General features: G+C 44.7%; 2 protein-coding genes across 3 annotated transcripts; one reads left to right on the top strand and one right to left on the bottom strand.

Annotated features, from left to right (window-relative positions):
* Positions 1 to 12,173: 12,173 nt before the first annotated feature.
* LOC103647750 (uncharacterized) lies at positions 12,174 to 15,219 on the top strand. Of its 2 annotated transcripts, none has more exons than XM_008672266.4 (2): positions 12,174 to 13,502; positions 14,477 to 15,163. In XM_008672266.4, the coding sequence occupies exons 1-2, from the start codon at positions 12,852 to 12,854 to the stop codon at positions 14,729 to 14,731; spliced, it is 906 nt and encodes a 301-aa protein (XP_008670488.1). In that variant the 5' UTR covers positions 12,174 to 12,851; the 3' UTR covers positions 14,732 to 15,163. The 2 variants fall into 2 exon arrangements, with proteins under 2 accessions (XP_008670488.1, NP_001351022.1); NM_001364093.1 differs by having other exon boundaries at positions 12,798 to 13,502; positions 14,514 to 15,219.
* A 1,595-nt stretch (positions 15,220 to 16,814) lies between these two features.
* Positions 16,815 to 24,661, bottom strand: LOC100191882 (putative jumonji-like transcription factor family protein). Its single transcript, NM_001137306.1, has 6 exons — positions 23,511 to 24,661; positions 23,277 to 23,407; positions 20,272 to 20,380; positions 20,057 to 20,183; positions 19,922 to 19,985; positions 16,815 to 17,556 (listed from the first exon to the last, which is right to left on the bottom strand). The coding sequence occupies exons 1-6, from the start codon at positions 24,585 to 24,587 to the stop codon at positions 17,157 to 17,159; spliced, it is 1,908 nt and encodes a 635-aa protein (NP_001130778.1). The 5' UTR covers positions 24,588 to 24,661; the 3' UTR covers positions 16,815 to 17,156.
* Between the last annotated feature and the right edge of the window lie 2,125 nt (positions 24,662 to 26,786).

Genomic DNA, 26,786 nt, shown 5'->3' with positions numbered 1-26,786 from the left:
ATAAAATATTGTTGTTTCTGCAAAATATTCTGAGCTCCACATATTCCATGCATTATATCTGATTTCCCCATTCCGCGGGTGAAGGTGGGCTGCTGAGTACGTTTGTACTCACCCTTGCTTATTTGTTGTTTTTCAGAAAAAGGAGATCGGGTAAGAGTTACGACTGTTCCCAACCTTGCCTGTGGCTGTTGGACCGCTGAATTGCTTCACTGCGTATATCGGGCTGCTTCAGCCCCACTCTGATGATATGTCCCGAGTTGTGGACCAACTCTTAAAGTTGTTCGCCACCTTTATAGGTTTGTCTCGTTTAAGCAGATATGGAATCATCTGATGTATAAATGTGTTTACTAGCCTCCTGGCACTAGTAATTGTATCACATTTGAGTCCCAGAGGATTGGGGACGCTTCAGGTACCTGTTCGTCATCTTGGGTTGGGGGATGCACCATTGTTGAGGAAGAAGGTTGATCTTGCTCCAAATGTTCCTGAGGCCGCACATCTCCAATCGCCATGGTGCGTATCGCGGCCGTTGGAACGTCTTCTTCATCTACATCATCAAGATCAACAACTTGCTCTCTTGGAGAGTCATTAGTCTCATCAAATACAACGTCGCTAGAGACTTCAACCAAACCCGATGATTTGTTGAAGACCCTATACGCCTTTGTATTTGAGTCATAACCTAATAAAAACCCTTCTACAGCTTTGGGAGCAAATTTAAAAGTTCTACCTTTCTTCACAAAAATATAACATTTGCTCCCAAATACACGAAAATAAGACACATTGGGTTTGTTACCAGTTAGCAGCTCATACGAAGTCTTCTTGAGGAGGCGGTGAAGGTAGACCCGGTTGATGGCGTGGCAAGCCGTGTTCGCGGCTTCCGACCAAAAGCGCTCGGGGGTCTTGAACTCTCCAAGCATAGTCCTCGCCATATCGATGAGCGTCCTGTTCTTCCTCTCTACCACACCATTTTGTTGTGGTGTGTAGGGAGCGGAGAACTCGTGCTTGATTCCTTCCTCCTCAAGGAACTCCTCCACTTGAAGGTTCTTGAACTCGGACCTGTTGTCGCTCCTTATCTTCTTCACTTTGAGCTCAAACTCATTTTGAGCTCTCTTGAGGAAGCGCTTGAGGGTCCCTTGGGTTTCAGATTTGTCCTGCAAAAAGAATACCGAAGTGAAGCGGGAAAAATCATCAACTATTACAAGACCATACTTACTTCCTCCTATACTTAGATAGGCGACGGGTCCAAAGAGGTCCATATGAAGCATCTCCAAGGGTCTTGATGTGGTCATGACATTTTTGGTGTGATGAGAGCCTCCCACCTGTTTCCCTGCTTGACAAGCTGCACAAGGTCTATCTTTTTCGAAATGTACGTTAGTTAGACCTATCACGTGTTCTCCCTTTAGAAGTTTGTGAAGGTTCTTCATCCCCACATGTGCTAAGCGGCGATGCCACAGCCAGCCCATGCAAGTCTTAGCAATTAAGCATGCATCTAGACCGGCCTCTTCTTTTGCAAAATCATCCAAATAAAGTTTGTTGTCTAGTACACCCTTAAAAGCTAGTGAACCATCACACCTTCTAAAGACAGACACATCTACATTTGTGAATAGACAATTATATCCCATATTGCATAATTGGCTAACAGATAACAAATTATATCCAAGCGACTCAACTAAAAACACATTAGAAATAGAGTGCTCGGATGAAATAGCAATTTTACCTAACCCTTTTGCCTTGCCTTGGTTCCCATCACCGAATATTATTGAATCTTGGGGATCCTTGTTCTTGACGTAGGAAGAGAACATCCTCTTTTCCCCCGTCATGTTGTTTGTGCATCCGCTGTCGATAATCCAGCTTGTACCCCCGGATGCATAAACCTGCAAGGCAAATTTAGGCTTGGGTCTTAGGTACCCAACTCTTGTTGGGTCCTACAAGGTTAGTCACAATTGTCTTAGGGACCCAAATGCAAGTTTTATCTCCCTTGCATCTTGCCCCTAACTTCCTAGCAATCACCTTCTTATTCTTTATACAAATGGCAAATGAAGCATTGCAAGCATGATATATTGTAGAAGGTTCATTAACTTTCCTAGGAGCATTAACAACATTTCTCCTAGGCATATTATGAACAACATTTCTCCTAGCAACCTTTCTATCATGCATAACATGGGAACTAGAAGCAATCATAGCATGAAAATCAAAAGCATCATAACTTCTAAAGGCATTCTTAGAATGTCTTCTATCATGATACATGAAAGCATGGTTCTTTTGCACACTACTAGCCATAGGGGCCTTCCCTTTCTCCTTGGCGGAGATGGGAGCCTTATGGCTTGTTAAGTTCTTGGCTTCCCTCTTGAAGCCAAGACCATCCTTAATTGAGGGGTGTCTACCAATCGTGTAGGCATCCTTTGCAAATTTTAGTTTGTTAACTTCACTTCTGCTAGTCTTAAGTTGGGCATTAAGACTAGCCAATTCATCATTTAATTTAGAAATGCAAACTAGGTGTTCACTACACGCATCAATGTCAAAATCTTTACACCTAGTGCAAATCATAACATGTTCTACACAAGAGTTAGATTTATTTGCTACTTCTAGTTTAGCATTTAAATCATTGTTAATTTTCTTTAAGCTAGAGATAGAGTCATGACATGTAGACACTTCACTAGAAAGCATTTCATTCCTTTTAACTTCTAGAGCAAGTGAATTTTGTGCACTAACAAATTTATCATGCTCTTCATATAGAAGGTCCTCTTGTTTCTCTAAAAGTCTATCCTTTTCATTCAAGGCATCAATCAATTCATTAATCTTATCTATTTTAGTTCTATCCAATCCCTTGAACAAACTAGAGTAATCTATTTCTTCATCACTAGACTCATCATCACTAGAAGAATCATAAGTAGTACTGTCTCGAGTACATACCTTCTTCTCCTTCGCCATGAGGCATGTGTGACGCTCGTTGGGGAAGAGGGATGACTTGTTGAAGGCGGTGGCGGCGAGTCCTTCATTTTCGGAGTCGGATGACGAACAATCCGAGTCCCACTCCTTGCCAAGGTGTGCCTCGCCTTTAGCCTTCTTGTATGCCTTCTTCTTCTCCTTCTTGCTCCCTTGTTCCTGGTCACTTTCATTATCAGGACAGTTAGCAATAAAATGACCAATCTTACCACATTTGAAGCATGAGTGCTTCCCCTTTGTCCTGGTCTTGCTAGGTTGTCCCTTGCGACCCTTTAGCGCCGTCTTGAAGCGCTTGATGATGAGGGCCATCTCTTCATCATTGAGCCCGGCCGCCTCAACTTGCGCCACCTTGCTAGGTAGCGCCTCCTTGCTCCTCGTTGCCTTGAGAGCAATGGGTTGAGGCTCATGGATTTGACCGTTCAACGCGTCGTCCACGTACCTCGCCTCCTTGATCATCATTCGCCCGCTTACGAATTTTCCAAGGACTTCTTTGGGCGACATCTTGGTGTACCTAGGATTTTCACAAATATTGTTCACCAAATGTGGATCAAGTACAGTGAAGGACCTTAGCATTAGGCGGACGACGTCGTGGTCCGTCCATCGCGTGCTTCCATAGCTCCTTATTTTGTTGATAAGGGTCTTGAGCCGGTTGTATGTTTGGGTTGCCTCCTCGCCCCTTATCATCGCGAATCTTCCAAGCTCACCCTCCACCAACTCCATCTTGGTGAGTAAGGTGACGTCGTTCCCCTCATGAGAGATCTTGAGGGTGTCCTAGATCTGCTTGGCATTGTCCAAGCCGCTCACCTTATGGTACTCGTCCCTGCACAAAGAGGCTAACAACACAGTAGTAGCTTGTGCATTTTTATGAATCTGTTCATTAATAAATATAGGACTATCCGAGCTATCAAATTTCATTCCATTCTCAACAATCTCCCATATGCTTGGATGGAGAGAGAACAAGTGACTACGCATTTTGTGACTCCAAAATCCGTAGTCCTCCCCATCAAAGTGTGGAGGTTTGCCAAGAGGGATGGAAAGCAAATGTTCATTTGAACTTTGCGGAATACGAGAGTAATCGAAAGAAAAGTTCGAATTAACCGTCTTTCGTTTCTCGTAGTCGTAGTCGTCCTTTTGGGAAGAAGTGGACTCATCACTGTCGTCGTAGTAGACGATCTCCTTGATGCGTCTCGTCTTCTTCTTCCCATCTTTGCGTTTGTGGCCCGAGCCCGAGTCGGTAGGCTTGTCATCCTTCAGCTCGTTGACGAAGGACTCCTTCTCCTTATCGTTGATCACGATTCCCTTCCCCTTAGGATCCATCTCTTCGGGCGATTAGTCCCTTTGTGAAGAGAATGGCTCTGATACCAATTGAGAGCACCTAGAGGGGGGTGAATAGGTGATCCTGTAAAACTTGAAACTTAAGCCACAAAGACTTGGTTAAGCGTTAGCACAATAATCGCCAAGTGGCTAGAGAGGAGTCTCAACAAAACACAATAACCACAAGAGATCAATCACAGAGATGGCACGGTGGTTATCCCATGGTTCGGCCAAGACCAACGCTTGCCTACTCCACGTTGTGGCGTCCCAACGGACGAGGGTTGCAATCAACCCCTCTCAAGCGATCCAAAGACCCACTTGAATACCACGGTGTTGTAATGCCTAAATTCGTAACTCATATGAAGAGAGAGTATTTCCTTTATCTATATGTGTGTACCATCTCTAGTTAATATCACGTGTGAATAAACACCATCAAAAGGGGATTGAATAACCAATAACACCTAAATAAATCATGCATCATGCTGAGTTTTACTTGATTGTGCATTTGTGGCTAATAAAATAAAGGTATTGTTAATATATTGATAGACACATGGATTTAAATTCTATTTTTGGAAAGCAAAATTCTAAAGAAATGTGGAGAAGGGGGGAAAAGCATTAACCATCGCCAAATAAAATTTCTTAAAAATAAATTAATTTATCCCATGTCATATTCAAGTGGGATATTTAATTTGGAGACAAGTTTGCCATGGAATTCGAATTCAAATTCCAATTGGAGTTTGAATTGGAAAAGGGAGAAAAGAAAATAGAAAATAAAAAGGAAAAAGATTAAAACTCTGCTTGGGCCGGTGGCTAACCTATTCGGCCCATCCAAGGTTTTCTCCCCACGCGGCCCAGGCTTCCTCCACTGCGCGCGCCATCTATCACTTACGCGCGGGACCCAACTGTCAGTCGCTGGCCACTATTCGCTCCTGCGCTCGCTTTCTTTGCGCTGCCTATGACCGGTGGGGCCACCGTAGCAGTGATAGTGGGCCAAGCCAGCTCCGCACCGGCGTAACGGACCCCGCGCGCACGCCGCGTCGTCCTCGTCGGGGATGTCGGGCGGATTCCGTTGTGCGTTGGCTTTTCCGCGTGGATAAGACCCGGCCGTGGCATCCCGCGTTCACCCAAACCTAGCCACTAACCAGAATTCGACCGCCATCCAGTTCGCCACCATCGCTGAGAGAAATCGGACCCGCCGCCGTTCAATTCGTGGTTAGGGAGCGCTCGGACATCCGTGGGGCGTTCTAGAGCTTCGTCGGGTCGAGCAGGTTAGGGCCGGGACTTCGCCTTCGGCAGATTGCGCGAGGTCGACCTTGAATTGCTCGTCGTCGCTGCATCTTCGCCGTGCGCCGCGGACCGGGCAGAGCGCCACTCGGATCCCGGTAAGAACCTTACCAACGCGTTCGCAATGTTATCCTATTCATTTAGTAGTGTTCCGAGCGAAGGTCGTGAGCTGGGGGCGCTAATGGCGGAATGTCGGCGATGGCGCCGCCGCGTAGAGTTGCCCTGGCGGCCGGAGTTGGGTGATGCAGCTGAGCTAATGCGTGGGCCGTTGATCTTCTAAGCGACGGTCGCGATTAGATCGAGCGATACCCCTTCGTGGGATTGGATCTGGGCCATCGATCGGTGATCGGACGGCCTTGTGCGCTCGCGGGTTTAAAATATCGTGATCCGATCCTGGCCCTTGGATCTGATCTGAACGGTCCGAATCCTCCTGTACCCCTTCGCGGATACGCATTTGCACATGAACCCCTGACCTTATTGATTATCAACCCGCCGTCCGAAAAGGGGTTCGCTTGAGTCTTAGTAGCAATTGCGCCAGGGCCCCTGTCTTTTCTGGTTATTGAGGCCCAATTCAGAGAGCATTGAAAATCAGAAATTAATATCAGAAATCAATTTTTAGTGCATAAATAAATGTTAGAACTTGTTTAAATTGTAGAAAATGCATATGAACTCCAAATTGACCTATTCCAGATCCTAATTTTTTGTAATTTTATCCCCCCTCACTTAGTGCCTCTGTTTTAACATGAAAGATGATTTAAAATTTATCTACCACTTAATATTGTATTAAATGCATGAAACCTTCAGAAATTCATAACTTAAAATCTATACCTCCAAATTTAATGATTCCAGTTCCTGCGATCTAATTTTAGTGTCTAGATTATTACTGTATATTCTATTTGCATGTTTGATGTGATGTTAATTTATGCTATACTATGTATGTATTGTGTTGAAGCGAGTAGACGAGCAAGCTACAGAGGATTCTGGGGTTCAGCTGGTAGAGACTGCTGAGCAGGAGCTCGTTGAAGGCAAGTTATGCCCTTGATCACTTTCTTTTACCCATTAATGTTCTTATTAATCATAATGATCTGCATAGGTTAATTTTGATGGGACCCAATAGGTTACCCTAGATTTTGACTATCTTTGTACCTTGCTTCACCACTGGTTTTACTACTAAAGTTTTGGGTAGTTTATGCTATTGCTTTATGTGGATTTGGGTATAGAGATATTCATCACTCATTGTTATACTTCTTACTATCTGTTTTATTCTTTACTGTTCATGTTAAGATCATTATGTTAATGGGAACATGGAAAACCACCCGGGAAAACAGTGCTACCACAAGGGTTTAATGGGACGCCCTTGACTGATTAACTAGGAAAGCTAGTGGAGGGCTACCTTACCCGAAAGGGGCAAGGGCAGTAGGGGAGTGGTCAGTATAGGGACGTCCTTGGTTGATTTTGCTGCGATGGCGGTCAGGCAAGAACCCTGCACTAGAGCTTCCTATAAACTGTAGCGGGTAGTCTGAAGCTAGTGGAACTTTGTAAAGACCTCGTAGTGGTACCCTGCCTCGCTTCCTTGGTAGAGGTGTATGGAGTCTGATCAACTCCGTGGCAAATGGGTAACACGACTTGTGGGTAAAGATGCGCAACCTCTGCAGAGGGTAAAACTGGTATACTAGCCGTGCTCACGGTCATGAGCGGCTCGGACACTCACATGATTAATTTATGGAACTTAAACTTAATTTGTCATCTCATTGCATTTGGGATTATTTTATTATTACTTTTACTTATTATTAATATGGTTTGGTATTTACTTACACTTAGTAACTGCTAATAAAATTGTGACCAACTTATAAAAGCAATGCTCAGCTTCAGCCATTATTACATTGATCAGCCTTACACTTCATGAACTCCCACCTTTGGTGAGTTCATGCCACATTATTCCCCACAACTTGTTGAGCGATGAACATGTGTGAGCTCACTCTTGCTGTCTCACACCCCCCCCACAGGAGAAGAACAGGTAGTTCAGGAGGAGCCACAAGGCGAGGAGTATGATCTGATCTAGGTGGCGTTTCTCAGTTGACATTGGCGCCGTCGATCCTTAGTTCGTTTTATGTTTATTCTTTTATTTTGTATTAAGTCTTCCGCTATGTAATAAGTACTCTGATGTTTTATGACATTTATCTCTATACACTCTGTTATTATATATGTTGTCTTCTTTGGCGCATGTATGAGATGCACTCGGCTTTGTTCCTTAAATCCGGGTGTTACAGAAGTGGTATCAGAGGAAATGTCGACTGTAGGACGAAACTTAGATAGAAATGGACAAAACCCTTACCTACTTACCTTATTCTGATTCATTCTATGCTTACCTTACTCTAGTTCTTTCTATACTTATCTTGATCCTGTCTCACCTTCTACTGTTCTACTCTGATCATTCTTACCTTTTCTACTATGAGACAAGATGGATTTCACACCTTGGAATCCCTACCCCTATGACATTTTAAGAGATAGGAGGCCTAAGACCAAATCAAAACTATTTTCTATATTTAAAAATGTTGTTTGATTGTTCTGATGAAAAATGTCTGATTTGCTTCTTTGATTGATTGAAGTATTATATATGGACATCTTAGCATGTGCCAGCATAAGGTAATAAATTAGATAGGGTAGGTAAAACATTAAACTGCTTAGCTAATAAATCTCCCAAAGTAACATGATTTGTAATTACTGCCTTGTTTACTATTCTCTTACCTTATGTATCTAACTCAGATGGTCAATACCAGGAGGGGTGGTGGAATTGATTTGCCTCCTAATCGACACACTCGAAGGATATATAGACAACCTCAGCCACAGCCAGCAGGGATGAATCCTCCTAATCCTCCACCAGGCGGAGTTGATCCACTGATTGCTGCTCAGATGGCGGTGATGCAGCAAATGGCGGACACTATGGCTGATATGCGTGCCCAGATGCAGCAAGAACGCCAGGAGATGCGTCAGGAAAGAGAAGATATACGCCAGGAGTTGCGCCAGGAGAGAGAGGAGATACGCCAAGAGAGGAAGGCGCAACAACAGCAGCTGCAACAACAACTTCAACAACAGCAGCAACAGCAACAAGTACCACTGCCTCCACCACCACCACCAGTTCCACCCCGAGATAAGCATAGGGAGTTCATGAGTCATAAGCCACCTACATTCGCTAACTCACCTGATCCACTGGACGCGGATGATTGGCTGAAGTTCGTTGAGAAGATGTTGAATATTGCACAATGCACTGACCGAGAGAAGGTTTTATATGCTTCTGGACATCTGACAGGTCCTGCTGCTGACTGGTGGGATTCATATACTGCTGCCCACGATGCTGCTGATACTATCACTTGGGCGGAGTTCAGTACACAATTCAGGAACTACCATATTCCAGCTGGTATGATAAAGATCAAGAAGGAGTTTCTGTCATTGAAGCAAGGCAACATGTCGGTCAGCGAGTACAGAGACAAATTTATTCAGCTGTCGAGATATGCTCCGGAGGAAGTTGCTGAGGATGAGAGGAAGCAGGAGCATTTTATTGAAGGACTTTCAATATGTTACTATTGGTATTTCCCACCATTACACACCATAGAGTTTATTGAATAAATGGGCCAAGCCCATAAAAGATCCAACAGTTGATACCCCTAACAACCGAAGACTTGCAACGTCTATGGTACTTGTGTTTGCTAAGAAGAAGAAAAATTATCATAAGATTCACTAAACAAAACTTGGATGAGGAAGCATCAAATTCAGTAGCTTATTGAAAATATAATACTCCGACCGATCACGCCGGGGGCTCTACTCGCCTCGGGCGCTCAGCACTCTCTAGTCTCTACCTACCGTAACCATCCTTTTTTCCTCCCTGGTTATCATATATATATATGCTCTTGTGTCCCAGTGAGCATAAGAAAATGTTGTTTCACAGTTCCAGGCAGGGATTGATTTCATAGAATTCGCATGAGGATTATAAAACGCAGTTCGAGGGTGTTTGGTTTGCTCATCGTCCTAGGCGTTGCCTACCAGGCAAACAATTCCGGCCTCTCAAAATCCTACGTCTGGTGTTATTGCGTGGACCAGGCAGGTTTTCCATGCCACCATCCAAACATCCCCCCTGCAGCATGAACCAAACAAGCTCCATTAGTTTATATATATATATATATATATACTACCGTGCATAATAGTGAAAAAAAATGTTTTGGATAAAATATAGATAAATTGTTGGAGGTAGTCTGACATGCAGTTTGATGAGCCAATGGCTTTTATTAGCAGTGAAACGTCGAGATCGATAGGACATAACATTTTTGTTGGAGTCAAGGATAGAATACTGAGCCACAACTAGATCAAAACCGCGACAAAATACTATAGAAGGCTAGAAGCCACACCTACGGCTAGATTAAACCCTAAACCAACAACCTGCATGCTTTTACCTGGTCGGTGCTGCCCTACACTGCAGTTTACACAGCATGTCATTCGCCTATTTTTCCTGTCCCCTATCCTACTGCTTTTCGATCTTGATTTGACCCAACTGTTTGTAGCCTCGGATCATCATGCCACGAAAAGAACACCTCCACAGTGATGGGCTGTACCACGAGCGACCAATCAGGATCGACGTCTCACGTCTAATCTGAGACTTGTCGGGAGTCACGGGCCAATCTAGCTACACATAATATTCAGCCGTAGCCCGTAGTGCCGTGCAGGCAATATTTCCTCAATTTTTTTTATCTGTTGCTTAGTTTAAAAATAAAGTAACATTACATAAATATTCTAGAACGTAGTTTACAACTTATGATAGACGATTTACAGTTTACTACCTGAATTCGTTTTTTTACGAAACCTTTGCCGACTCTTACACCCACTAGTCAAATATTGTATCGCCCTATAAAATTTTCACCATTTTTTGATCTAAGTGCACGTTTTTTTAGCAATCGTCTTATGCTTTTGTAGCCGATAAGATTCAAACTCGCAAGCTCTCTCATAAAAATAACCTCCTCTACCAATATTGATTCTTTGGGTCACTAAATGGATTCAAATGAAAAGTTTGTCAAGTACAAAGTTACATATCTTTTCGAGATCTACAGCTTTTATTATGACAGTTTCTTCATCCGATGTTGTTTACAAAATTTAAATTTCAAATTTTAAAACTTTAAACATATTTTTATATGACAAGATGATTTCAAATAATAATGTTGTTAACTACAAAGTTTCATAATATTTCAGGACCTATAACTTTTATTTTTGTTATTTTTTTTCCATCCGAGGTTGTTTGGAAAAAAACAGATTTTAAAACTCAAATGTAGTTTTGCAAAACTAGATGGTTTTAAACTGAGAAGCTGTCAAATACAAAGTTTCATCATATTTCAAGACCTACAACTTTCGTTTAGGTGGTTTTTACATCTGAGGTATTTTGAAAAGTTTGAATTTTAATTGTTTTTAAAAATGTGATGCAGTTTTCGTTGACAGGATAACTTTGAATAAAAAAGTTGACAACTATAAAATTTTATAACTTGTCAAGATTTAAAAGTTTATTTTGGTTGTTTAATCGTTTGTTTATCCAAAATTATGGTTCTAACATTGTTCACAAATCTTATGCATCTCATTTGCAGTTTCATAAACTACAAGAGAGATATAAGTTTTGTGAACAATTTACTTTTGATTTCTCATATATAGAAATGATCAAAACAAACATTATGCATCTTGACGAATTATACAACTTTGTAGTTGATTTTTTCAGTTGAGTTAACTTATAGCTTCAAAATGTGGTTTGAAATTTGATTTTGCTTGGTGTCAAAAAAAACACTCGACAAAATAAGCTCTTTGTCTAATGACGGAAAAAACACTCCGCAAAGAAACTTTCTTTACCTAGTGCCAAAAAAACACTTGACAAAGAGCTTCTTTGCTGAGTGCCGAAAAACGCACGGCAAAAAAGTTCTTTGTCGAGTGTTTTTGTTTGACTAGTGTTTTCTGTTTGGCACTCGGCTAAGACCTTTGCTGAGTGTTCAAAAAAGACACTCAACAAATCAATTGACACTTGGCAAAGAGTCAAATTCCGTAAGGTTCCTTTCTATAGCCAAAGTACCAAACAATTAAGCCGAATTCCGGTGTGGTTTCTTTAATAATTAAGTTGTATATTGTGAACAACAATAAAAAAGACTAGCTCCCCAGATATAGGAGAAACTTTTTCAAAAGGGGCCAAATTGAGTTAGTAAAGGAACCAATTCAATCTTTATTTTAAAATAAACTTAAGTTTAGTTAAGTAGTTTTGAAATGAGTCCCTATATAGTTCAACGAGCTTTTTTTAGCCCTCGTTACAGCCAGCCATGGAGCATAAGGGTTTACAAGTTACAAGGATGACTGTTTCATATTTAGCCTTGTTTTCTCATTCTATATATATTGGATGGGAAAAAAAATTAAGAAGAATTGCATGTGATTTAAATTCATCTAATCTCATTCAATCCATATAGATTGAGATAAAAAAACAGACCCTTTAAGGAGAATGTGTGGTGGTTTAGTAGAGGGTGTGACAGGCTTGTGCGTCATATAGATGGCTCTATTTGTTGGTGCTCACTAGTTTTTTTAACACTACTACACACTCGACTCCAGTGGTAGACTTAGATACGACTGGGTTATATAATGGCTCAAGATTCATTAGTTCAGAATAAGAGGCAATAACAATTATGGATTAACGTTGGTCGTACTCCAATCATATGAATGGGGCAATAACCATTTAAATTAAAAAATGACGTACAACAATGCGGATAGATTATATATAAAGGATTAGAGGAAGTAGTAGATTCTACACAATACAAGGAGAAGCTTTGGGTAATCTGGGGTTGGATTTAGAGCTGGAGCTCCGTTGTCAAGTTCATTCTCGTGTAATTGTCCAGACGGGAGACTAATTATTAGACCATTTCCAGCAGCTTAACCACATACATATCTATATTCAAACTACATTGTATAAATATTACAATCTACAATGTAAAGCGATATAAAATGGTGTTTTAGTGATCATATATGTATATTGTACAGTTCACTCATATTGATCGTCAAAAACACTTTTTGCGTTGTTTTGTACTATAAATTATATTGTTTGTATAGTGTATTTTAAATATTAGTATCATTACGAGTAATCTGGTTCTTACCGTCTCTAATCCGGAGTCCCTACCCCCGACCTCGCGATCGCAGTTCGGGTTGCCATATATACATACAACAACACCCGGTCCCAAAGAAAGGCCACACACAGCCGCACTCGCACAGCCGCCACCACCACCTGGTCCACGTCGCCGGCGGCAATGTGGGCCCACCTGGCCGTGGCGCTGTTCGTGGCGTTAGCCGTGGCTCCCCCGGCCCGCGGCTCCGACGTGCCTTCGTTCCCGCTGTCGCAGGCGCAGTCCCCGTCCAACTCCTCGTCCCCGTCCAACGCCGCCTCGCGGCCGTGCCACCTGGACCTCTCGGCCGAGCTCTTCGGCGGGGTAGCCGCGGCGTGCGGCGCCGGCGGGGGCCCGGGCTCGCTGGACCGCGGCCGCTGCTGCCCGGTCCTGGCGGCCTGGCTCTTCGCGGCGCACGCGCGCACCGCGCTGTCCGTGCCCCCGGCGCCTCCACCCTCGGCGCTAGCGGGGGACGAGGGAATGGGGCCCGACGGCGGCGACGACGGGCCCATGGTACCGTACGACAACCAGAGGTGTGTCGACGCGCTGGGCGCCGCGCTGGAGCGGCGCGGGGTGGCGCTGCCCCGGCCCAACGCGACGTGCGACACGGTGCTCTGCTTCTGCGGCATCCGGCTCCACCAGATCGGCTCGCTCCGCTGCCCCGCTGCGTTCGCCGTCAAAGCTGGCGCCGCGGCCAGGAACGCCACGCCCACCGCCGCGGTGAAGGCCCTGGAGAAGAGCTGCCGCAACGCCTCCTACGCCGGCTGCTCGCGATGCGTGCAGTCCCTGCAAAAGGTAAACCTTTCTTGCTAGCTTTCTCTCCTAATGCCATTGCTTTTGCTCATCTTTTCCGTTCTTGTCTCTTTTGGTTTGGTCTTGCATTTCCCTATATAACTAATCTTTGAAATGTTACACCACGCGTCCACGCATATCTTGCCTTCTTGGATTCAAACCACTGATCGATTTCTACCCCTGCTTATATATAGACGAAAACCTTCAACAATTTTGTCAATTATACGTACCACTCCTGCAGAGCAATAGTGCGGCGCTTCAAGCGACGCCCTCGCTCCTTCTTTGCTTGTTTTTTTTTATCTAGCAAAAGGTGGCCATTTTGATGGTATCCCCTTTCCCACAAAGGGTTTCCACTGCGCTTTCTATCCGCATCATTGTTTCAACTTTCGAACTGATCTGCTTGTTCTTGAGCTTACCATCACCCACTAATCATTTCCTACTTGATTGCCTTTCTCTCTGGAAGCAACCCTGGGAAAGGGCAATCCCGCCACCAGGTAACCACCGGATAGGACCATTCCTTGAAAGCTTGAACACACATTTGTGGGGACAAACCATCCTAGCCGGAGGACAACCACAATGGGCAGTGTCTTTTTCAATTATGAATGCTTTTAGCTGGTTAGCCACCACTTGCAGCTTCGAAAGCCGTGGATTGATGAGCAGACCTAGTCCCCGACTTGCATGTCCTGCATCCAGATTGGCATTGTATTAATCTCTCAAGGACATGATCATGACGAACAGTCCAATCATGCACTCAAAACTTTTTTGACATTGTTCTCTTTCTTGCATTGCGAAAACCTGCAACCAAATCGGTCGGGCGCGCGTAGCAAGAACAGTTTGTTGTGCATGGGGAGCATTTACTGAGAGGTCGAGCAAGCCAAATGCAACGTTCAGTGGTGGAAAGTGGAAACTGCACTGCCTGCATCGCGAGAACGTCCCCTGCTGCATGAACCACATTAACTGCACTTGCTAACCTGCAGCTTCCTCGGTTGCACTTGCACCCACCAACTTGTGCAGCTGAAGGGGAACGTGAGCCGCGAGGTCTCCGGCGCCGGCGGCGACCGCGCGCGGCGGATGCTGGGGCGGGACTGCCAGCTGATGGGCCTCACGTGGCTGCTGGCCAAGAACAAGACGGCCTACATCCCCACCGTCTCCGCCGTGCTGCGCGCCATGCTCTACACCGCGCGCCCGACGGAGTCCGGCAGCGGCGGCGCGGCGCCGCGGTGCAGCCCTGACCAGGAGAACATGCCGCTTGCCGTGGACTCGCTGCAGTTCGAGCGCACCGCCAGCGCGGGCGGTTCCGCGGCCGCCGCCTCCGCGACGCCGCGCGGCGCCACCGCCGCCGCCCTCCTTGGCCTCGCGCTCAGCCTGGCGGTCGGCCGCTGGTGGGATGCGTTCTTGTGAACTCCCGATGCAGGATGGCTGTGGTTGGAGGGCGTGGCGTGGTGGAGCTTTGTTGATAACATGTATTTTGTACGTAGTAGTTGTTGTTAGCAGGGAAGGGAGTAGCTTATTTTGCATAGCCGGGGATTTGGCAAATACTATGGCGGATTGACGGCGTGGCTGTGAATGCGATCGTGGTGTTGCTTGCAGATGGCTGGCTGCTGGCTCCAAGGGGTGTGCGGATGACGGCAGTAAATTGAAAACGTAGAGCCTCTTTGCCAAGACTTCCACGGGCTTTGACTTCACTACTAGTAGCAGAAACACAGATGAAGCTTTTAAATTTTTATTTTGTTAAAATAATTTGAATTGTTGCCAAAATAGTTCGAATTGTCATAAAAAAAATGTAAAGACTAAAAATAGGAGCAAAACTACAGTTATACTTCAAAACTAGGACACTAGCGCAATTTCTTGTCTTTTTAACAAGGTTTAACACTTAACGGAGAGGGGCATACAACAGTTTTATTTTAAAAACAGAGATAAACACGTAAAGTTTAAAAAAAATAGAGCCAAATCTACATTTACACTTTTAAAACAGGGGCACCGGTGAATCAAACGAATTATAAATTGTGACAGTACTGGTAGGGGAGAAGCTAAAAGTGGTATAAGCCAGGTCAAAAAGGTCTGTGATATATACGAAACTAATTAAGGGTCTGTTTGGTTTGATGTCTAACTTGCCACATTTTGCCTAACTTTTCTGACTAAGGTTAGTTCTTCAATTCGAACGACTAACCTTAGACAAAGTGTGGCACATTTAGCCACGAACCAAACAGCCTCTAAATGTGCGATGTAGCCAATCGGAAGCAACGAGAACTTACGTTTCAAATGAAATGAAGCACGAACATAGCGATATGAATCTGAACTGAAATGTGCAGGGTTTAAACGATCGATGAGCTGCTTGTCGGCTCTACTGGGTGTTCTTCTGTTCTGGCGTTACAGTTCACGAGCTTGCTAGTGTTGCGTGGTGGCAGCTGACGAGCGTCGGAGTCCCCGCGTCGTTTTGTGCAGTGTACTCTCGCGCTTGCCCGGCCTCCCCTATCCCCTTCGGTTTTTCCCAACTTCGCCAGACAGGTAACCGAAAAGCTGCAGTGGTTCGGGAGCCGAGAGCCACACGGCAGTCGGCAGGCCCACAACGTCCAGCCTTGTTCGTTCCAATCTTGTTCAACTTGGGTTAAACTTTTTAAAAAATAATAGGTCTAAAAACTGATGTATTAAAGTAAGAACCATACGGATAAAATGGTAATGAAGGGAGAAAACCGATAAATGCAAAGCATGGGGAAGTTATAGAAAAATGTGCTGTTTGGAATATGGAGATAGAAAGTCATAATTCATAAAATAGAAAAAATGGTTAACAACACTAGTGTAAAATAAGAACATTTTTTAACCCATTCACTGCTCACCCGTGTGTTCCTATTCTCACCTATCCCTATCGTTTATCCATTCACTGCTCACCCTCCCACTGCCGTTCTTCAAGAACTCCATCGCGGCACGCTCTCTCCCTCCGCGGGTGTTTCGAGGGCTGGCTGCATCGTGGATCGTCAAGCTGTGGGCACGGCAGGTGGAAGTGCTCCATCCCAAGGCCACGGACGGGCGTGTTCATGGCGCCCTGCGGAGCAGGGGACGATCGCGGCGGATGCACCTGCTTCATGCGTTGATGAATCGATCGGAATAGCACTGCACAATTCACAGAAAAATAGTTGCGATGTGACAGATTGTTCAAGCCATGTGATGTTTTTGAATAAACATTGCAATCAACTGTAATACATTGACAATAGTACTGCCTCTTCGTAATGCTTTCACCATCGAGCCGCAATGGTCAATGACAACATGAAACTAGCCTCGAATGACAACAAGTCAACAATACGATCCATGTGGGCTACTGAATACTGATAGTACCGCACATAAAAATTATCAAGGTAATCCCTTAGACGAACGACAATACAACCAATCCATCAGCTCCCGCCTCTCGGTAATGACAAAAATAAAGCCATAACCATATGTACAACGATGTTTAACATAACGACTCCCGGATCAAAGACGAAACATATCCCCAGGTCACAGGCCTAAAATCAATAGCCATATAGGCCGATAACCTAGCTAAATTAAGCAACCTACCCTCTATCGAATCCGGACCGTATCATACACATCTTCAGGCTTCATGCTAGTGAACATGTCAGCTTGCGCTCCCACCTGAACGATGAGCCAACCATAGCTGCATCTTCATTCCTCAGACACTGTTTCTGCCTGGGCAGCAGCCAATAATCTTCCATTACTCTCAGGTACAGGTGACCCATGAGCCTGAGCATCCTTCACTCCAGAATGATTGCCTGCAGCATCTAGCTCACATTCTGAACTGAGCTCTTCGGACTGGCTAGATGGAGATGAATATATTAGGTTCAGCATGGCGTCACCACATCCACCCAGCTCAATCGAAGGGCAAGTAATACTGCCATCCTCATGGACAGACTCTTGTTGAATCAACCGATTCTTGAATTTATCTTCAGGGGTGTTGTCCGACATGTTTCCTTCACGTATCTTCTGACAGCAACTTAGGCACAGCTTAAACGGGCATGTTGGGCAGCACCTTAATAATCGGCTCATCGAGAGCTTACAGTTATTACTGCTTTCAGAAAACATTCGACAAGATCGTTGGTTAAATGAGAAATTGCAACAGAAAACAGCAGTAGACAAATACATCAAAAGGCAGCATAAGCACTACCACAATGCATATTAGATTAGCTAAGAAAAAGGCTAAACTATAAGATGAAAAGAAAACGGAACTTTCTAGGGTGACCAACACAGATGCAGTGTTTTCAAGTCGTCCGGCTAATCGCGAGTCGGACTAATCGGTGGACTGGTAACGACTAGTGTCACCGAGGCGACTAGGCAGGCGGACTAGAATGCTGGTCGTCCGATTTAGTATAGGACGACTAGTTTAGACCTGTATTTGTTGATGGGCTTTTGCAGTTGGTTTGTAACTGGGCCATTGCTTTGTGCCTTTGTGGGCTTTCTAGGGTTGAAACTAAACAGCACAGGCACAACCGCACAGCCCTCCAGTGTCTAGTCCCACACACACATCCACCTGGAGACACCAGCGTAGGACCAGGGAGCCGCTAGGAGCCCATCCGCCGTCGCCCCAAGGCAGAGGCGCCGTCGCGGCGTCCCCCCAAGGAGTAGCCCCCGCCTGCCGACCAATGCAGAGCCGGACGCCACCCCGACCAAGACAGAGCCGGAGTTGCCGTCCCCCTCCCGACAGCAACCTTCCTGGCGCCCTACCGGCCTACCCTGACCCTGTGCAGCACTCCTCTGTCCTCTCCCTCAATATTGCTTGGATATGTATGTTGTTTAGCTGTTCTGTTGTGTTTTCCTAATGGCTTTATGCTAACTGCTGGTAGTCACTTTTTAGTTTACACCTATTTTTACAGCTACTTTTGTACTTATTTACTTCAATTATGTGTTATTTCAGCAGCAAATCAGCAAGAACATGGAGATTTGGACAAGGAATGGGGAGTTATGGACAGCAAACACAAAGGTAAGTCACCATCTTGTCATCTTGATGCTTGCTGTTGCTATATTGTGTGTTGTAAAATGTAAATTATATATATACTAGATTATATTACTATATACTCCCTCCATCCCAAAATATAATTAGTCGAAAGAACTATATTTTGGGACGGAGGGAGTACTATATAAGTATATATGTCCAGAAACATATGGACGACCAGCTCGACTAGGGTCGATTAGTCGTGACTAATCAACTGGTCAGTACCTATACGACTAGGTTCGACTAGACGACTTGAAAACATTGTGCAGATGTTTCAATGCAAAAGAATCATAAGGGTACCATAATCCTTTTAGCATACCTATAGTTAGGCTAGGCCACAGGCGAAGTGATAGGGTCGACTTGTTTATTCGACATAAAATTATGAGCGTGTAAAAATAACTGACAAAATTGGAACATAATACTAAGCTAGTGACAAGACATCGAATAACATGCAGATTAACATTTGCCTAACCAAAGAAATATCTAACTGTAGGTGCAATTACAAGATTGATTTATTTTCATGCTCACAAGTGTAAGAGTAAAATGCACCCAGCCCTTCCAACTTTTTCCAGGTTCTCATCTATGTCCAGTCTCAGTGAGGATCTGGGTCCTTATACATTTAAATTGGTTGCTTAAGACAACCCCTGAGCATTATATTAAAAAGAAGACCTCACACAAGTCCAGAAAACCCCCCGAACCTCTACCAGTCTGCTCTAGCTATACACAACGACACCATAGCCCATGTGAGAACGAACCCGATCGGAGCCGAGCCTAGGCCCTGTTTGGCATAGCTTATTTCACAACTTCACATATTTAAGCAGAAGTTTTACCAAACAATAGTATTCTACAACAGCTTATCAGTTCAGTTGCTTCTTCAAATGAACTAAAAGCAGACAATAATCAAAAACTGCTTTTCACTAGATAAAATGTTTTTCCAACTAGCAACAGCTACCAAACAGAACGTTAGACATGTGATTTAGCGTGGGACAAAGAAGGGTTTTTTAACCCCAACCTGAAATTCGCTCCCACAAGAAGTCGAATTCATGACCTGAGGAGTGCTACTCAGACCACCTAACCAACTCAGCTAGAGGCCCATTCACTGAACCAATTGCAAAGAGGACCTAAATCCTCATTTTTAGGAGTTTATGGACCTAGGCGAGAATACAAAAAAATGGTTTTAAGTCAAACACTCAAAAAAAGTTCAAGGACCCCAGTTACACTTTACTCTGTATAAAATAACACGAAGAGAAGGGAGAACTTATTATGCTGTGGCCAGCAAACATGCATATGGCCGTGCAAAATACCGTTTTGCACTGTATATTGCACTGTTTACAAGGTGAAGTTTAAAATAGGAGGTGAGATGAGTAAAACTGATGGAGGTAGCCTTAAATTGAGAGTTGCTAGCTTATATGTAGCCGATAGCAACACGATTAGAGCTTACCAGTAGAGTGACTCACTCTGACCAGTTTCAGCAACCTGGACGCAGACATTAGATATTTTTGTTCCTAATTAAGAGAAGAAAATTAGATTACAACAGAACCACAGAGCTTCAAATTTTAAAAAAGTACAAACAAACCTTGTATTTTAGCTTCCAGTTCCAACTCATCTAGCTGTTCCTGGTCAAGTCTTACAGGTAAAAGCTTGTAAAATTGATGGTTGGAAATTTTTATGCTAAGTATCTTCCTTTCAACTTTTGGCGGTTCCTGGAGATCCAAGTCATAAGACCAAATAAATAAATAGAACAGTAAAATACAATTTCAATTGATTTACACTGAGTGGAAGAATGACCACCTTAGGCGTAGAACCCTTGGAATTACCAAGGCTGCATGGTTTACAATTGCAGAGACCACGGCAAGCTGGACAACGAGCCTTTATATCTTTCCTGGACAACTTAGAATACCTGCAGGGTGCAGTGTACTAACAGTCAGGAGCCAAGATTTACTAGAACCAAAGCACACATAGGCACATCAAGGATTGAGACTAATTAACAGTCTCCTGACATAAAGTCAGATAATTCATGTGAAACCCAAAATGAGCTACTGAATCATTTGTTCAAAGTTCCAAATAAATCAAATAATGGATCTCAATTCTCAAATTTAATGTGTTGATACTCATGCAATTTCCATAGGTTGTCTCAAATCTAAGTTCCGCGATTATTCATCATTTCACACTTCTCAACTAAGAATCCTCTGCGATCAAGAAGCATTGTTATTGTGATTAACTATACCTCCTAACGTTTTATTAACTCACTTTATTGAAGTGCAACTTGACACTTCCAACTCTCACACAAGCATCCAACAGACCGCCGCAACTACCTAAGTTACAACAATCAAATTATTCAAAGATTTAGCCTTGAATAGGTTTTGGATGGGTTTCAACTCTAGCCTACCCCAACTTGCTTGGGACTAAAGAGCTTTGCTGTTGTTTTACAGCAAACAAGTTATTGCAGGGATTCCTTGGAAAATACATAAAATCAGCATGAATGCATTCATGTATAAACAGTCAAGAACAAACAAGACAAATCAGATCACATAAATGCAATGCACAGAAGATGAAGCTGTCATTTCATAACTCAAATAATGTTTTCTGAACACCCTAAGCTGCCTAAGGGCATGTTGGATAGGAGGTATATTAATTCATAAGATTTAGTTCCTAGGGTGCTCTCCTGCGACACATTTCCTAACTGAGTAGCAACAGAACAGTCACATATATGTTCACGTTAAATAAGAATGAGTGTGATCTTAAAATACACTGTGCACTTTCGACCTAGAGTTTAAGCAATACAAAATTTATAAACTACTATTAATCTAGAGATTAAGCAATACAAAATTTGTAAAGTAGTATTAAAAGTTAATATGGTATATCAAACAGCCATTTGTAGTCTATATGTTTATGCATATGAGCAGCCATAGTATTTAGAGGGTCCATGCTACTTTAGTCGAGGCGTGCTTGCCACTGCATGACTGCAGTGTCATAATTTAGATTTTAGAGTAGAACTGTTTAATTCTTTAGGAAATTGGATTGTTTTCTCTCACTTATTGGGGGAGCCCCAATAACATTATCAGCAATATCGGGGACACTGCTGCAGCAGAGCACCAATAAGTCATCTCCAATATACACCCTGACATATTGAGACCACCTATCATAGATGAACCGATCAATTCGTTTTTATTTTCCCCCTTTTCCCTCCCTGCCCCCACCTTGCAGCTCCCTTTCATGTTCCTTCCCTACTTCCATTCACCGCTGATCTGGCTCATCTCTGCCACCAACTCTGCCAAGGAACCACCTGTGTACCAAGGCCTGGACCTGCCACGCCCTCAATATCCACAGCTGTGTCAGGGCCTTTTTTCTGCCACCTCAAGGGCGGAGTGACCACCCTTTTTACCAGCAAAGGAATGGGCATGTTTCCCATGCACCCTAGGTCACAGACAGGACACACATCACCAAAGAACACAGATATTGGGGGTATGTGACAGCTGGAGATATTCCTAGGCATATCAAATTGAAGAAACCCTTCTATACGATCCCCAAAAAAACATTCACACCCCAACAAAGTCACCAAGACACAAAAAGAAGAGAAAACACATTGATATTGCAGAGCAGGATAGTCTGAGTATCTATCCAAAGAAAGCACCACTTAAATATTGCATTTATGTTGACTTGGCACCAAGCCACCAACTCTAGTGCCTGAACCCGAACCGTGACTAGGGGATCATGTTGACTTTCAACTCTAGCCTACCCCAACTTTCTTGGAACTGAAAGGCCTTGTTGTTGTTGTTGGCATGGAATCATCTTTGCTTCATTCAGAATGGTGCAAGTAATTTATGCAAAACTCTTCAAGGAAAAATCTAAGTTAAATCTCCTCAGCAGTATCCCCAGTCACATGAAACAAAGATATGTGTGCACTAGAAAAAGAATAGCTACAAAGTAATTATCATATTATATTTGATTGGGGAAATGCAGGCACAGTAAGAGTCCATACATGATACATCAGATATTGATTATAGCTAATATACACAATGACAAGTTAGAAGTTATATGCAAAATAAATAATATGCATGGAAAACACAGGATAAGCACAGCTATATGGAAACATAGTTGCGAACGGGCCTCTAGCTGAGTTGGTTAGATGGCTCTAGTAGCACTCCTCGGGTCTTGGGTTTGACTCCCAATGAGAGTGAATTTCAGGCTGGGGTTAACAAAAGATCATTCACCAGTTCCCCTGGTTGTGTGCACACGAGATAGGCTGACATATATGAGGCGGATCCTCGTGTTGGAACTAGGGAGCTCAAAGCATGGGTAAAGATCTGACCTATAGGGGACGGACCCTCATGATGCAAGAAGGTAGCTTTCGTGACCTTTCTCGGTCGGGTGCAATTTGAGTTTCTTCTTAATATAATGTCGTGGGGGCAGTCTTTCCCTACTGGCCGAGTTTACATGAAAACATAGTTCAAAAACTAAGAAAAAACCATCTTCAATCAGTACTTCCTCATATGTAATTATTAACATAATTTAACAAAGTACAGACAAAGAGTTGGTTACCCACAGCTACACAGGAAAGTAATTTGATGACATCAATAAGAGGCATAGCCCCCCGGTGCACCTCTTCAACCACTATAACAACCTAAATAGCGAGCTAATCTCTTATATAATTACTAAATTGTAATCTACCAAGATCTCATTACCTCATAGTTGAAACTTTAAAAGTTTGAGCTTAGTGTGTAATTTAACCATATGTTCCTAATCCACTGATTAAGCATGCAAATAAAGCAATGGCAAGCAAATCAAAGACTAACCATTTATTAATGCAGCTGTTACAGAAGTTCTTATCACAGTTCTTGCAATTGGCCACACGTGCAGCCTTCTTCATTCCACAGCAGTGACATGTTCTTGCTGTTTTTGTCACACTCATCGCACGAGGAACAACCTAATACCAAGCAAACATCGGTAATAAGCAAATACCCAACAGAAAGCTAAACAACAAAGATCAACCTATCAGTGGTGAACAATTTAAAGATTAGCTGGGTAACCTTCACAGGACCAACAGGCAATGGCTCAGCATTCTTGGAACGATAGCACCGCTGTATGGGTGCAGGAATTTCTACACCAATCTTCACAGGAGTTGACAATGCCGCAGGTCCACTGCTACCTGGCGAGATCGTCATCAGTCCATTTGGGAGATCCCTGGTCTGGGGGTCACTCGTGGCTGCCTGAGGGGACGTCGGAGGATTGATGCTCCTCCTGCCCTTCCTCTTGTTCTTCTGCCTCTGAAGAACAACAGCAAGGACCTCCTCATCCGCTGGTAACTTCTTACCCTTGTTAGCCCTCGCGTAGTGGTACTCGCAAAAGCTAACGGTTGGGAGTGCACGGCCCGAGCAGCGCCACTTCTTCCCGTCGCTGCGACGGCAGCGGAGGTGGTCAGGAAGTGGCGGCGGGGAGTCACCACGCTCCCCTGACTTCCGACGGCGCCGGCGACGCGACGGCGTAGGGGTCTCCTCTGCTTCGTCATCGGGAGTGGCCGCTCGCTTACGGCGGCGACTGCGGCGAGGAGGGGATGGAGGAGATTCCTCGGCATCACCTTCGGTGTCGGAGTCGCCACCATCCTCTTCGCTCTCGCCGCCCGTCTCAGCGGCTTCCTCTTCACTATCGCCGTCGGTCACGGCGGTGGCTCCCTCCTCATCCTCGCCGTCGGACTCCTCCGCTTTCGCCTTCGGATCAGCACCCTTGCCATCTGCTTCGCGGTCTGAGCCAGTCTCACCAGCTTCTTCATCCGAGGCGTCAGGCTTCGCCTCCGCCTCCGTGGCCACCGTTTCAGCCTTGGCCTCGACGGCTTTGGCTTCAGGCTCTGCATCCATCTCCTCCGTTCCGTTCTCGCCAGCTTCTTCGCTGGCCTCTGCATCCATGGACTCGGTGTCGCTCTCCGATTCGTCTTCCTTCGAGTCCTCGCTCTCGGCGCTGGACTCCTCCCCAGCCTCCGCGTCCCCCGCCTCGATTTCGGACTTGGCGGCTTCGTCTAGTTCGGGATCGGACTCGGGCTCGGGCTCGGTGGGCTTCGCTCTTGGCTTTGCCCTACCCTTACCCTTTCCCCTACCGCGTCGCGGCGGCATGGCGGCGGCTGGCTAGGGTTCAGGCGAGTCGGCGGAGTCGGATTATGCTAGATCGAAGTGGGGGAAGTGGTGCGTGCACCGGCTCGGGGAGAGGAACACAGGCGCCGGCTGATGTCTGCGGATGGGGTTAAGGCTGCGCGCGTAGGGGCCACTCTCTGACTAGTCAGGGACTCATCGTCGGATGCGAAAGCTTTAACTCGGGCGGTTGCTGGCGATTCGAAAGCGTATGAAGTGAAGTTATTCAAGATCGTGGTGGGCTGCACGGGGAGCGGCCCAGCCGTGAGATTGATAATGGGTGGCTGAGATCGTACGATGTGCATTTATGGGAGGGGGTTATTTTTGATTAAGGAATCATTTGGGAGATATTTTTCGTCTGTATAGAAAGTAGAAACTATTTATGGGCGATTCAGCGGTGAGCTGCGCGTGATCTGGACCGTGTTAAATCTGGATCGAACGGTGGTAGACTATAAAGAGTTTCCTCGTTCGTATCCGTCTCTCGTGGGAATTGTAATAACTAACAAAAGCCCAGTCCATGAAGCATCACAGCACAGCATTGCCTACCCTAGAAAAAGCCGATGAGTTTGAGCCTTTCAAAAAGGCCCATAGCGCCAGCCCAAGCCACAAGCTTCAGTGCTTCACTACCCCTGGGCGCACATAATTAAAATAAAATTTTACCAAACATATAATTAAAAAATTAATAAAATGTAAAAATCTATTAAAAATAAAAATATATAGTTTCTAGAAAATGATACATTATTGCTACTCATCGCCATTTTCATGTTCTACCTTTTTCGTATCTTTTTTTCTTATCTAATTTTAGTTGTTTGTTCAACTTTTTTAAAACCAACTTGTAAGCACTTTTCATGTCATCGTTCATGTCGTCGGTGGAACAGTCTAGCAACATGTTTAATTGCTCAAATATTTTTGATTACGGAATCCACTAGCTCGTTTTGTAGAGCTCGTTCAAGATACTCTTATCCATAATAAGAGACTCGTTGCTACTATTTGTAAAATCTGTACTACATTAAGCGTGGTTTGTAGACCGCCCCCGCCCCTGATAACCACGCAACCGCCCGACCTTCGTTTTTATCGCCGTCGCGCCGCACGCTCCCGCCTCCGCTCGCCCTTCGCTCGCCCCCGCCGCAAACAGCTCGCCGAAAACCACGCAACCGTTCGACCTCCGTTTTCATCGCCGTCGCGCCGCGCCGCACGCCCCCGCCTCCGCTCGCCCTTCGCTCGCCCCCGCCGCAAAGAGCTCACCAAAAACCCCGCCCGCACACCCGCGATTCGCTCCATCCCGCCGCCAACCACAAACGCGTGACCCCGACCGCTGCGATTCGCGCCGGCCCGCACGCGTGCCGCGAAGCCCGGCCGCCGCCGTCGCGAATCCCAAATCTCACGCCATGGATGGCGGCGATAGACCCGCGAATCTCCATCCCACCAGTCCCTGGCGTGACCCACCAGACCCCAAATCTAGGTGCGACAGCTCCAATCCCTCAACAACCTTGCCGTTCTGATCTCCCCGCGAATCTGTCGCGCCTATATGCTTAGCATTTTTATACGACCTTGCCATCGCCGCCAGATCCCCAAACTCGACGCCCGGGTATCTCGATTGCGAGCTCCGCGTAGCAGAAGGACAAGAGCAACGCCGCGGGTAAGATTTGATATTTACGGTCTCCATTGAATTTAGAATTGTCTAATATGTGCTTGCTTCAATTCTGTCATGTGCTTGCTGTTATGTGCTTCCATTGAATTTAGCAACTACTTTCGAGACCGTGTTTGCTGTTATGTGCTTGCTTGTTATGGTGAGTTGGTGACGCTTCAATTCTGTCTAGGTACACTGATTTTGGCGTGTGATTAGTAACCAAAACTATGAGGTTAGGGACAATTGACAATAAAGATTTTTTGCATATGAATAAGATCCTAAGGCTGTGTTCTGTGCCAGCTTGTTTCAATACATACTTATGGTGTTTAAGATGAGAATATGATATACTGCTTTGTTGTCTTGTTTGCCACTAGATAGTTCAGATAAACTAAACACCTCGTGTGCAACTGTTCTACTCCGGTTTGGGTATGGCGTTGTGTTGGTCTCTCATCGATGTGTGTTTAGTTACATGAAACCCACTTAGAATTAATCCTATTTGTGATTAAATAACGTCACAGTCATTAATCTGATCGTGCAACAGAACAAGGCTGTCA

Source organism: Zea mays, chromosome 2, assembly GCF_902167145.1.
Source record: "Zea mays cultivar B73 chromosome 2, Zm-B73-REFERENCE-NAM-5.0, whole genome shotgun sequence".
NCBI classification, from domain to species: Eukaryota; Viridiplantae; Streptophyta; class Magnoliopsida; order Poales; family Poaceae; genus Zea; species Zea mays.
The sequence above is the reverse complement of the archived record's forward strand: the minus strand, read 5'-3'. Positions and strand labels throughout refer to the sequence as shown.